The following is a 12,832-nucleotide window of genomic DNA, read 5'->3' on the forward strand; positions in this document are numbered from 1 at the left end:
GAGACCACAGAATCAAATGTTGCCATATCTATTTAAACCCCTCCTTCCTGCGTGAGAAAATGATCAGCGTCACTTGCCTTTAGCTTCAGTGAGATATACACTCGGGTGGTCCTGTCGCAAATACGACTGGCTTTTTCCCTGAAAAATCTTATTTTTTAAGGATTTATCATAATTCTCGGAGATAAATGATTGCTGGGATAAAGTTGTTCTGTTCAAACAGCGATGGGTGTTCGAGGACAAAGGGGACATGCCTGGATTCAAATCGTTTCATTGCTTTGTCTCTGTGACTGGGCTGCCTCTCAGATTTCTTACTCCGTTTCCGAGGAGGTGAACAAAGGCACCGTAGTGGGGAACCTCGCGAAGGATTTAAACATCAATGTGCAGGAGCTGGAGTCAAGGGATCTCCGAATTGTATCGGGTTACAGTAAGAAATATTTTGATGTAAATTTGCGGACCGGAAACCTCTTTGTTGACGAGAGGATAGACAGAGAGGAGATTTGTCCAACCACTGTAAAATGCTCCTTTAATATTCAGGCCGTGTTAGTTAACCCAATGAATGTTCACCGCATTGAAGTCAGTGTTTTGGATGTCAACGATAACGCACCGGCTTTCATTGAACAGTCCTATTCTTTTAACCTGACTGAATCTATGTCACCGGGAGAGCGATATCTCCTTCCCTCAGCCGTGGATGCTGACACGGGCAGTAACTCCGTGAAGAGCTACAAACTGAGTCCTAATGAACATTTCTCACTAGATGTGCAGAGCGGTGGAGAACACAGTCTCTCTGCCGAGTTAGTCCTGCAAAAAGCTTTAGACCGAGAGAAACAGCCTGCTATTAAACTGGTCCTGACCGCTGTAGATGGAGGTAAACCTCCGAAATCTGGGACATTGCAGTTAAATATAAATGTATTAGACGCTAATGATAATGCACCTACTTTTAGCAAACCACTTTACAAAGTACGAGTTAGTGAAAACGCTGCTCGTGGAACAGTAGCAATAAAGTTAAATGCAACCGATTTAGACGAGGGCATGAACAGCAAGCTCGTGTATTCCTTTATCAAACAAGGGAATATCGATCCATCTGATATTTTTGATATAAACTCTGAAACAGGGGAAATTACTGTTAAGGGCACACTAGACTATGAAGACACACTTGCTTACGACATTAGGGTTCAAGCAAAGGACCATGGCAATCCGCCTCGTAGTGCGCATGCAAAACTACTTATAGAAATCACTGATATCAACGATAATGCCCCAGGAATATCAATAACGTCACTCATAACCAAAGTAAAAGAAGACGCAGAGATGGGAACAATCGTTGCTTTGGTTATAGTTAGTGATAAAGATGGAGGAAACAATGGCATAACTAACTGTAAGCTTGCCGGGTCTGTTCCGTTTAAACTTCAGTCGAACTACAAAAATGACTATTCATTACTGGTAGATGGACCCTTAGACAGAGAAACTACTCCTCATTATAATGTCACCATTGTAGCGACAGATGAAGGAATCCCTCCTCTCTCCAGCACCAGTTTCATTGTTGTTCACGTTTCTGATGTCAATGACAATTCACCTGTTTTTACAGAGCCCGTGGTTAATGTCTATGTGAAAGAAAACAGTCCAACAGGGGCCAATCTCTATACAATAAAAGCGTTTGACCCTGATTCAGACGAAAATGCAAAAGTAGCATACACACTGATAGATGTTTATCCAAGAAATATTCTGATTTCGTCAGTCTTGCACATCAACTCAGAAACAGGAGAAATAGTCAGCCTGCAGTCTGTTAACTATGAAGAGTTAAAGACGTTGCAGTTTAAAGTTCAGGCCACAGACTCTGGTGTTCCTCCGCTCAGCAGCAACGTGACTGTCAACGTCTTCATCCTGGATGAGAATGACAACAGTCCCGGGATCCTCGCGCCCTACTCTGAGCACGGCTCCGTTAACAGTGAGAACATTCCCTATTCTGCTGAAGCGGGCTACTTTGTGGCCAAGATCAGGGCTGTGGACGCCGACTCTGGCTACAATGCGCTGCTTTCTTATCACATCTCTGAGCCCAAGGGGAGCAACCTGTTCCGAATCGGAACCAGCACCGGGGAAATCAGGACTAAGAGGCGAATGAGTGACAATGACCTGAAAACTCACCCGCTGGTGGTGCTGGTTTGTGATAACGGAGAGCCCTCCCTGTCAGCTACTGTGTCTATTGATGTGGTGGTGGTTGAGGGCACAGCTGACATCCAGACTCAGTTCAGACATGTACCGATGAAGGAGGAGAGCTTCTCCGATTTAAACCTGTATTTGCTGATCGCCATTGTGTCGGTGTCAGTGATCTTTCTGCTGAGCCTCATCAGTTTAATAGCTGTGAAATGCCACAAGACAGACGGCAGTTTCGGCAGGTACGGCGCCCCCATGATCACCACCCACCCTGACGGGAGCTGGTCTTGCTCTAAATCGACTCAGCAGTATGACGTGTGTTTTAGCTCAGACACACTGAAGAGTGATGTAGTGGTTTTCCCCGCGCCGTTTCCGCCTGTAGATGCGGAGTTGATCAGTATTAATGGAGGGGACACTTTTAACAGGACTCAGACTTTACCTAACAAAGAGAAGGTAAGTCACACCTCTGTTTTTAAAATAGTTTATATAACTCAAAACTTTTTATTCTTACTTATACGCAATAATGTTTTGTCAGTGTTTCTAAAACCTCAGACATTTTTCGTTGTCCTCCGGGTTTTTTGTCCTCGATCACTTAAAACCTGATTCTCAATGTTAAGCGTTTAGCTCAGATCTCTTAAAACCTATCGATTCATTTTTTGTTGTTTGGTTCATCATTTTATTTTCTCATTATTAGTTTATTGGATCATGAAACAAGTATTTCTTCTTACATGTGCTATGTAAAGGGTGCACCAAAGTAACACATGGTGTCGCTGGAGACCACAGAAAAATAATGTGATGTATCTCCGAAACGCCTCTTCCGCTCATAAAAAAAAAAAAAAAAAAAAAAAAAAAAGAAAACGCAGTAAGATCGTAGTGCATGATGAACAGAGGATCGATTCGAGCTTCGGTTTGAGCCGGCAACAAGAATGGATATGTAACCTAACATTTTTAACGTTTGTTGGATATAGACGACAACTTGGACTCTGATCTCTGGATTAAACGATGGCTGTTCGAGAACAATGGAATTATTTGAGGGGTCTTCTTGTCGCGCTGCTTTGTCTGTGTGATTGGTCTGTGGCTCAGATTTCCTATTCAGTTTCAGAGGAGGTGGACAAAGGCACGGTAGTGGGGAATCTCGCAAAGGATTTAAACTTAAATACTCAGGAACTGGAATCCAAAGGTCTTCAGATTAATTCGGGGTATAAAACGCGGTACTTTGAAGTAAATCAGAAAACAGGAATTATGTTTGTTAACGAGAGGATAGATCGGGAGGAGCTTTGTCCTGATACAGTAAAATGCTCTTTAAATGTAGAGGCCGCATTGAGTCATCCTCGCAGCCTCCGTGGAATTGAAGTGAATATTGTTGATATTAATGACAATTCGCCATTTTTTCTGGATGAAGCACATGTAGTTGATATATATGAGTCTTCATATACAGGGGAAAATTATCCTCTGCCAATAGCCCATGACGAAGACATAGGCAGTAACTCGGTAAAAGCTTACAAATTGAGCTCGAATGAGCATTTCTCTTTGGATGTACAAAGTATTGGTGACCGGAGTGTGTCTGCTGAATTAGTGCTGCAGAAACCTTTAGACCGAGAGAAGCAGGCTGTTATTGAACTCACACTGACCGCTATAGACGGAGGTAAACCTGCTAAATCAGGAACATTACAGATTAGAGTAAATGTTATGGACGTAAATGATAATTCCCCGTCATTCAGTAATCCTCTCTACAAGGCTCAGGTTGTTGAAAATGCAAAGATTGGAACCACATTATTATCACTGAGCGCCACTGACTTAGACGAAGGTATTAATAGTCAGCTTGTGTACTCTTTTACACAAAGCGGACGTTTAATGAATCCAGATGACAAATTTTCCCTGAACCCTGAAACTGGTACAATAACTGTCAAGAGTAATATTGATTATGAGGAGACTCAAGCATACGAGATTCGTGTCCAAGCACGTGACAAGGGGACACCTCCTCGTAGTGCGCATGCTAAGATTTTAGTAGAAGTTGTTGATGTTAATGATAATTCTCCGGAAATAACGGTATCATCTCTCATGAGTCCGGTGAAAGAGGACGCTGAAATAGGTACAGTTGTTGCTTTGGTTACTGTAAACGATAAAGATGGAGGTAAAAATGGCATCACTAACTGTAAGTTAATTGGCTCCGTTCCATTTAAATTAAAATTAAATTATAAGAACTATTATTCTTTGTTGGTTGATGGGCCTCTTGATAGAGAGAGTGTTTCTGAATACATTATCTCGATAACAGCTACAGATGAAGGGACCCCGCCTTTGTCGAGCACAAGCGTTATTACAGTTCATATTTCAGATGTCAATGACAATGCGCCTCGTTTCCTGGAATCTCTTATAAATGTTTATTTGAAAGAGAATAGTCCAGTTGGAACTATTATTCACACTATGATTTCCTTTGATCCAGATTTGAATGAAAACGCTAAAGCGATATATTCTTTAATTGATAGTTCCCCCAAACATATCCAGACAGTCTCAATGGTAAATATCAACTCAGAGACAGGAGAAATAGTCAGCTTACAGTCTTTTAACTATGAGGAGTTAAAGACGTTCCAGTTTAAAATTCAGGCCACAGACTCTGGCGTTCCTCCGCTCAGCAGCAACGTGACTGTCAACGTTTTCATCCTGGATGAGAATGACAACAGTCCCGGGATCCTCGCGCCCTATTCTGAGCACGGCTCCGTTAACAGTGAGAACATTCCCTATTCTGCTGAAGCGGGCTACTTTGTGGCCAAGATCAGGGCTGTGGACGCCGACTCTGGCTACAATGCGCTGCTTTCTTATCACATCTCCGAGCCCATGGGGAGCAACCTGTTCCGAATCGGAACCAGCACCGGGGAGATCAGGACTAAGAGGCGAATGAGTGACAATGACCTGAAAACTCACCCGCTGGTGGTGCTGGTTTGTGATAACGGAGAGCCCTCCCTGTCAGCTACTGTGTCTATTGACGTGGTGGTGGTTGAGGGCACAGCTGACATCCAGACTGAGTTCAGACATGTACCGATGAAGGAGGAGCGCTTCTCCGGTTTAAACCTGTATTTGCTGATCGCCATTGTGTCGGTGTCAGTGATCTTTCTGCTGAGCCTCATCAGTTTAATAGCTGTGAAATGCCACAGGACAGACGACAGTTTCGGCAGGTACGGCGCCCCAATGATCACCACCCACCCTGACGGGAGCTGGTCTTACTCTAAATCGACTCAGCAGTATGACGTGTGTTTCAGCTCAGACACACTGAAGAGTGACGTGGTGGTTTTCCCCGCGCCGTTTCCGCCTGTAGATGCGGAGCTGATCAGTATTAATGGGGGCGACACTTTTAACAGGACTCAGACTTTACCCAATAAAGACAAGGTATGTTTCGCTCTATGAACAATACTTTAACAATTTATTTTCCTGAAACGTGTGTGTGTGTGTGTGTGTGTGTGTGAGTGTGAGTGTGTGTGTGAGTGTGAGTGTGAGTGTCTATGTGTGTGTGTGTGTGTGTGAGTGTGAGTGTGAGTGTCTCTGTGTGTGTGTGCGCTCGCGCGCGCGTGTGCGTGTGCCTGTGCGCGTGTGTGTGTGTGTGTGTGTGTGTGTGTGTGTGTTTGTGTGTGTGTGTGTGTGTGTGTGTGTGTGTGTGTGTGTGTGTGTGTGTGTGTGTGTGTGTGTGTGTGTGTGTGTGTTTGTGTGTGCGTTTGTTTTCAATTCTTCAAATTTCTTTCAAATTCTTTAACTGGCTTTCTTGATTAATATTATGGAGTTTTCGTTTTGAAACCTTGTGCAATGTAAACGTGTCACATGGCTTCCACGGTAACTTTATCCGTTGTCTATTTCACACTGAGGATTTTCGAAGGATTCTGTCCATGGTGCTGAAGTTTGTCTTGTTAATGCCCTTCTTTTTCTCCTGTGCAGTGACGCAAATGTTAAACGTTCATGCTCTACCATTTTCACTCCTTGGTAACACTGAAAGAACTATACCTAGATTGATTACAGAAAAAAGTAAGGATTTCAATGAGAGTTCAGAATTTTCAGTGAGACTTTGTTAGTATATGTGTCAGCGAACTGATATGCAGTGCAAGTATACCTACATATATATTTGAAACAAGTAGTTTATATCATACTAGCAATAACTGGGCATTCAGCATATTTTCACAATTTGTATTTCTTGTTTTATTAGTGAGCGCGTGGTGTCGCTGGAGACCATAGAATCAAATGTTGCCATGTCTATTAAAACTCCTCCTTCCTGCGTGAGAAAATGATCAGCGTCACTTGCCTTTAGCTTTCGTAAGATATACACTCGGGTGGTTCTGTCGCAAATACGGATGGCTCCTTCCGTGAAAATTATTATTTTTTAAGGATTTATCATAATTCCCGGAGATAAATGATTGCTGGGCTAAAGTTTTTCTGTTCAAACAGCGATGGGTGTTCGAGGACAAAGGGGACATGCCTGGATTCAAATCGTTTCATTGCTTTGTCTCTGTGACTGGGCTGCCTCTCAGATTTCTTACTCCGTTTCCGAGGAGGTGAACAAAGGCACCGTAGTGGGGAACCTCGCGAAGGATTTAAACATTAATGTACAGGAACTGGAGTCAAGGGATCTCCGAATTGTATCGGGTTACAGTAAGAAATATTTTGATGTAAATTTGCGGACCGGAAACCTCTTTGTTGACGAGAGGGTAGACAGAGAGGAGATTTGTCCGAGCACAGTAAAATGCTCCATAAATATTCAGGCCGTATTAGTCAACCCAATGAATGTTCACCGCATTGAAGTCAGTGTTTTAGATATAAATGATAACGCTCCTGTTTTCATGGAACAGGCCTATTCTTTAAATATTTCTGAATCTATGTCACCAGGAGAGCGATATCTCCTTCCTATAGCCGTAGATACTGACACGGGCAGTAAGTCCGTGAAGAGCTACAAACTGAGTCCTAATGAACATTTCTCACTAGATGTGCAGAGCGGTGGAGAACACAGTCTCTCTGCCGAGTTAGTCCTGCAAAAAGCTTTAGACCGAGAGAAACAGCCTGTTATTAAACTGATCCTCACCGCTGTAGATGGAGGTAAACCTCCGAGATCTGGGACATTGCAGTTAAATATAAATGTATTAGACGCCAATGATAATTCACCTACTTTTAACAAACCACTTTATAAAGTGCGAGTTAGTGAAAACGCTGCTCGTGGTACAGTAGTAATAAAGTTAAATGCAACCGATTTAGACGAGGGCATGAACAGCAATCTCGCGTACGCCTTTATCAAACGAAGCAATGTCGATCCATATGATATATTTGATATAAACTCAGAATCAGGGGAAATTATTGTGAAGGGCACACTAGACTATGAAGACACGCCTGCCTACGAAATTAGGGTTCAAGTTAAGGATCAAGGCAATCCGCCTCGTAGTGCGCATGCAAAACTTCTTATAGAGATCGTTGATGTCAACGACAATGCCCCAGAAATATCAGTAACGTCACTCATGACCGAAGTAAAAGAAGACGCAGAGGTAGGGACAATCGTTGCTTTGGTTACAGTTAGTGATAAAGATGGAGGAAACAATGGCATCACTAACTGTAAGCTTGCCGGGTCTGTTCCGTTTAAACTTCAGTCAAACTACAAAAATGACTATTCGTTACTGGTAGATGGACCCTTAGACAGAGAAACTACTCCTCATTATAATGTCACCATCATAGCTACAGATGAAGGAATCCCTCCTCTCTCCAGCACCAGTTTCATTGTTGTTCACGTTTCTGATGTCAATGACAATTCACCTGTTTTTACAGAGCCCGTGGTTAATGTCTATGTGAAAGAGAACAGTCCCACAGGGGCCACTCTCTATACAATGAAAGCTTTTGACCCTGATTCAGATGAAAATGCAAAAGTAGCATACACACTGATAGATATTTATCCAAGAAATATTCCGATTTCGTCAGTCTTGCACATCAACTCAGATACAGGAGAAATAGTCAGCCTGCAGTCTTTTAACTATGAAGAGTTAAAGACGTTGCAGTTTAAAGTTCAGGCCACAGACTCTGGCGTTCCTCCGCTCAGCAGCAATGTGACTGTCAACGTTTTCATCCTGGATGAGAATGACAACAGTCCCGGGATCCTCGCGCCCTATTCTGAGCACGGCTCCGTTAACAGTGAGAACATTCCCTATTCTGCTGAAGCGGGCTACTTTGTGGCCAAGATCAGGGCTGTGGACGCCGACTCTGGCTACAATGCGCTGCTTTCTTATCACATTTCTGAGCCCAAGGGGAGCAACCTGTTTCGAATCGGAACCAGCACCGGGGAAATCAGGACTAAGAGGCGAATGAGTGACAATGACCTGAAAACTCACCCGCTGGTGGTGCTGGTTTGTGATAACGGAGAGCCCTCCCTGTCAGCTACTGTGTCTATTGACGTGGTGGTGGTTGAGGGCACAGTTGACATCCAGACTCAGTTCAGACGTGTACCGATAAAGGAGGAGAGCTTCTCCGATTTAAACCTGTATTTGCTGATCGCCATTGTGTCGGTGTCAGTGATCTTTCTGCTGAGCCTCATCAGTTTAATAGCTGTGAAATGCCACAGGGCAGATGGCAGCTTCAGCAGGTACGGGGCCCCAATGATCACCACCCACCCTGACGGGAGCTGGTCTTACTCTAAATCGACTCAGCAGTATGACGTGTGTTTCAGCTCAGACACACTGAAGAGTGACGTGGTGGTTTTCCCCGCGCCGTTTCCGCCCGTAGATGCGGAGCTGATCAGTATTAATGGAGGAGACACTTTTAACAGGACTCAGACTTTACCCAGTAAAGAGAAGGTATGTTGCATTGTGCTAATATTGTTTTTTCTTTTTTTAAGCTGTTTTAAAATGACTTTCAATGACACATTGGTATTTTTTTTAATGCAGCTTTCGTGTTACGTTTCATCATCGTTTGTTAGAAAGACATTACGCCTCTCCCTCATCTATTGTGGTGTTATGTAGACACACTAAAAAAATCAATGGTTTTTCTCGTTAGTTTCACCCGGCTGCCTTTTTTCAGTACGTTTTAAAGCAGGGCATCTGGTGGAATTTGATGTCAGTCATCGCAACGCGATTTACAGTGGCAACCCATCAAACAGATTACATGCTGACAGACAGTCTTGGGAGTGAACTGTATTTTGCTCCACTTGCAAATGCTCTATCCATGGTGCTGAATTTATATTTTGCTGTTTGGTGCACTGCATAACAGTAGGCTTGTTAACAATGCAACCTAGGCGTTTACCTCTATGTGTGGGGTTACTGTCATTACACCGTGGTAAAACTGAAGAGCTATGTACATTTATTAATTTAGTAACGGGCTACAGTTATTTTTATAGACCTATAATGTAGTTTTGCTCCTTTGCTAAAAGTTTAAGTTCTAGATGTCAGCCTTTTTGACAATAGATCTGCACTTGATATCAGTGAATTAAGTTATGTGTTTCAAAGAACAAACTATTTGAACATAAAGCATATTATCTAAACTAGAAATTTCTTGGTTTATTAGTGAGCGCGTGGTGTCGCTGGAGACCACAGAATCTAATGTTACCATATCTATTGAAACTCCTCCTTCCTACATGGGAAAATGTACAGCGTCACTGGCATTTACAGCGTCACTAACACACATACTCTGGTCGTGTTTTTGCAAACAGAGCTGGAGCTTTCCCGGAAATTTATATTTCTTTCTGGATTTGTTAAAATGTTTGGAGATAAATGATCGTTTGGACTAAATTATTTTGCTCAGACAACAATGGGTGTTCGAGGACAAAGGGAACATGCCTGGATTCAAATCGTTTCATTGCTTTGTCTCTGTGACTGGGCTGCCTCTCAGATTTCTTACTCCGTTTCCGAGGAGGTGAACAAAGGCACCGTAGTGGGGAATCTCGCGAAGGATTTAAATATCAATGTGCAGGAACTGGAGTCAAGAGATCTCCGAATTAAATCAGGATACAGTAAGAAATATTTTGATGTAAATTTGCGGACCGGAAACCTCTTTGTTGACGAGAGGATAGACAGAGATGAGCTTTGTCCTGATTCTCTAAAATGCTTCTTGAAAATACAGGCACTATTAAATAATCCAATAAATTTACACCGCATTGAAATCAACATTTTAGATATAAATGATAATGTACCCACTTTTGTTGAACAGTCTTTCATTCTAAACATTTCTGAATCGGTGTCTCCTGGAGAACGACATCTCCTACCAGTAGCAGTGGATGCAGACACTGGCACTAACTCCGTAAAGCTCTACAAGCTGAGCCCGAATGACTATTTTTCCCTCGATGTAGCGAGCGTTGGAGAACAAAGTCTCTCTGCAGAGTTAGTATTGCAGAAAGCATTAGACCGAGAGAAGCTGTCGCTCATTAAAGTCACTTTGACGGCTGTAGATGGAGGAAAACCTCCCAAATCAGGAACGCTACAGATAATAGTAAATGTAATGGATGCTAACGATAACACACCCTCCTTCAGTAAAACACTGTATAAGGCTCATGTGCTTGAAAATTCTCCGTTTAGAACGATGGTGGTTAAGCTAAACGCGTCAGATTTAGACGATGGGCTTAACGGTAAACTGACCTATTCTTTTATCAAGCGTGGCAATGTAGATCCTTTAGATATATTTGATATTAACGCAGACACAGGAGAAATTACAGTTAAGGGTATCTTGGATCATGAAAAAACGCCTGCATATGAAATTCGAGTTCAGGTTAAGGATCAAGGTACTATTCCTCGTAGTGCTCATAGTAAAGTGTTGATAGAAGTAATTGATGTGAATGATAACGCTCCAGAAATAACGGTGACTTCACTTCGAAATCCAGTGAAGGAAAACGCCGAGAAAGGAACAGTTGTTGCTTTGGTTACTGTGAACGATAAAGATGGTGGTAAGAATGGTGTCAATAACTGTAAAGTAAGTGGCGTTGTGCCATTTAAACTTGAATCGAATTACAAAAACGATTATTCTTTAGTGGTGGATGGACCTCTCGACCGAGAGACCGTCTCTCAGTACAACGTCACAATCACTGCCACTGACGAAGGCTACCCACCTCTGTCAAATACCACCATTGTTGTCGTTTATGTGTCTGATGTCAATGACAATGCACCTTGCTTCCCCGATACCACTGTGAGCGCTTATGTTAAGGAAAACAGGGAGGTCGGTGCTGTTATCTATACGATGAGTGCCTATGATCCAGATTCAAGTGATAATGCAAAAGTAACCTATTCGCTGTTAGATAGCTCCCCTCGAAATATTCCGATATCGTCATTTGTAAATATCAACTCAGAGACAGGAGAAATAGTCAGCCTGCAGTCTTTTAACTATGAAGGGTTAAAGACGTTCCAGTTTAAAGTTCAGGCCACAGACTCTGGTGTCCCTCCGCTCAGCAGCAACGTGACTGTCAACGTCTTCATCCTGGATGAGAATGACAACAGTCCCGGGATCCTCGCGCCCTATTCTGAGCACGGCTCCGTTAACAGTGAGAACATTCCCTATTCTGCTGAAGCGGGCTACTTTGTGGCCAAGATCAGGGCTGTGGACGCCGACTCTGGCTACAATGCGCTGCTTTCTTATCACATCTCTGAGCCCAAGGGGAGCAACCTGTTCCGAATCGGAACCAGCACCGGGGAAATCAGGACTAAGAGGCGAATGAGTGACAATGACCTGAAAACTCACCCGCTGGTGGTGCTGGTTTGTGATAACGGAGAGCCCTCCCTGTCAGCTACTGTGTCTATTGATGTGGTGGTGGTTGAGAGCACAGCTGACATCCAGACTCAGTTCAGACATGTACCGATAAAGGAGGAGAGCTTCTCCGATTTAAACCTGTATTTGCTGATCGCCATTGTGTCGGTGTCAGTGATCTTTCTGCTGAGCCTTATCAGTTTAATAGCTGTGAAATGCCACAGGGCAGATGGCAGCTTCGGCAGGTACGGCGCCCCAATGATCACCACCCACCCTGACGGGAGCTGGTCTTACTCTAAATCGACTCAGCAGTATGACGTGTGTTTCAGCTCAGACACACTGAAGAGTGACGTGGTGGTTTTCCCCGCGCCGTTTCCGCCTGTAGATGCGGAGCTGATCAGTATTAATGGAGGAGACACTTTTAACAGGACTCAGACTTTACCCAATAAAGAAAAGGTGAGTAAAATCTGTCTTAGGTCCCATTTCCCATCGGCGAGTCCAACTTTTTTTTTTTTTTTTAAGTTATTGTCAACCAAACTCGACGCAGCGATATTCGCAGTGACTTGCTCACTAAAATAATAACAAGTTTGAACGTGGAAATAGTGTTGATGTTGCACAAATCCATGGGGACTGGTTTATTCAGTTTTGCTTGGTGAAAAACGCGGGCTGCTGCAAGTGCGTGTGTCGCTTTCCGTGGTTCTTATGAAATAATAGAACCTGCCTACAGAACCTCTTTAACAGACCCTCTCCCACCCACCCCAACTCCCGTCTCTTACAGTATCTAAAATTCATAATTTGTATCCATGATGGTACCCAATAAATTTGTGCTACCAGATCTCGCCGTATGTTCATGTCATAGAATCCAAAAAAGAACTTTGCAAACATCTTATATTGCCCATTCTTCATTTGCCACATTGCTGGAAACTATTTAAATAATTGTTTAGAGCAGGCATTAAATGTATTACGTAAAGTTAGTGCATTGTTTGAGGCTTTGAATTCAGCC

At 43.2% G+C, this 12,832-nt stretch overlaps 3 protein-coding genes across 8 annotated transcripts in view; all 3 read left to right on the forward strand.

Annotated features, from left to right (window-relative positions):
* LOC115366073 (protocadherin alpha-C2-like) overlaps positions 1 to 12,832 on the forward strand; it is a 187,040-nt gene that overhangs the window by 129,845 nt on the left and 44,363 nt on the right. The window contains exon 1 of one of the 6 annotated variants that reach the window (XM_030061302.1): positions 6,349 to 8,957. The exons of 4 other annotated variants lie outside the window; for them this stretch is intronic. In XM_030061302.1, the coding sequence (XP_029917162.1) occupies positions 6,579 to 8,957 (2,379 nt within the window). In that variant the 5' untranslated portion in view covers positions 6,349 to 6,578. Of the gene's footprint in view, positions 1 to 6,348; positions 8,958 to 9,827; positions 12,286 to 12,832 lie in introns of those variants that run through there. One more of the 6 variants, XM_030061301.1, reaches the window with a different exon arrangement.
* On the forward strand, positions 109 to 2,692 carry LOC115366922 (protocadherin alpha-3-like). Its single transcript, XM_030062592.1, has 2 exons — positions 109 to 2,601; positions 2,684 to 2,692. The coding sequence occupies exons 1-2, from the start codon at positions 223 to 225 to the stop codon at positions 2,690 to 2,692; spliced, it is 2,388 nt and encodes a 795-aa protein (XP_029918452.1). The 5' UTR covers positions 109 to 222.
* Positions 2,824 to 5,550, forward strand: LOC115366923 (protocadherin alpha-3-like). Its single transcript, XM_030062593.1, has one exon. The coding sequence runs from the start codon at positions 3,151 to 3,153 to the stop codon at positions 5,548 to 5,550; it is 2,400 nt and encodes a 799-aa protein (XP_029918453.1). The 5' UTR covers positions 2,824 to 3,150.

The sequence above is a fragment of the Myripristis murdjan genome, chromosome 10, assembly GCF_902150065.1.
Source record: "Myripristis murdjan chromosome 10, fMyrMur1.1, whole genome shotgun sequence".
Taxonomy (NCBI): domain Eukaryota; kingdom Metazoa; phylum Chordata; class Actinopteri; order Holocentriformes; family Holocentridae; genus Myripristis; species Myripristis murdjan.

What these genes read in the sequence shown, in the direction of transcription:
- LOC115366922 (XM_030062592.1), top strand. Translation starts at nt 223, where the DNA reads ATGGGTGTTCGAGGACAAAGGGGACATGCCTGGATTCAAATCGTTTCA.
- LOC115366923 (XM_030062593.1), top strand. Translation starts at nt 3,151, where the DNA reads ATGGCTGTTCGAGAACAATGGAATTATTTGAGGGGTCTTCTTGTCGCG.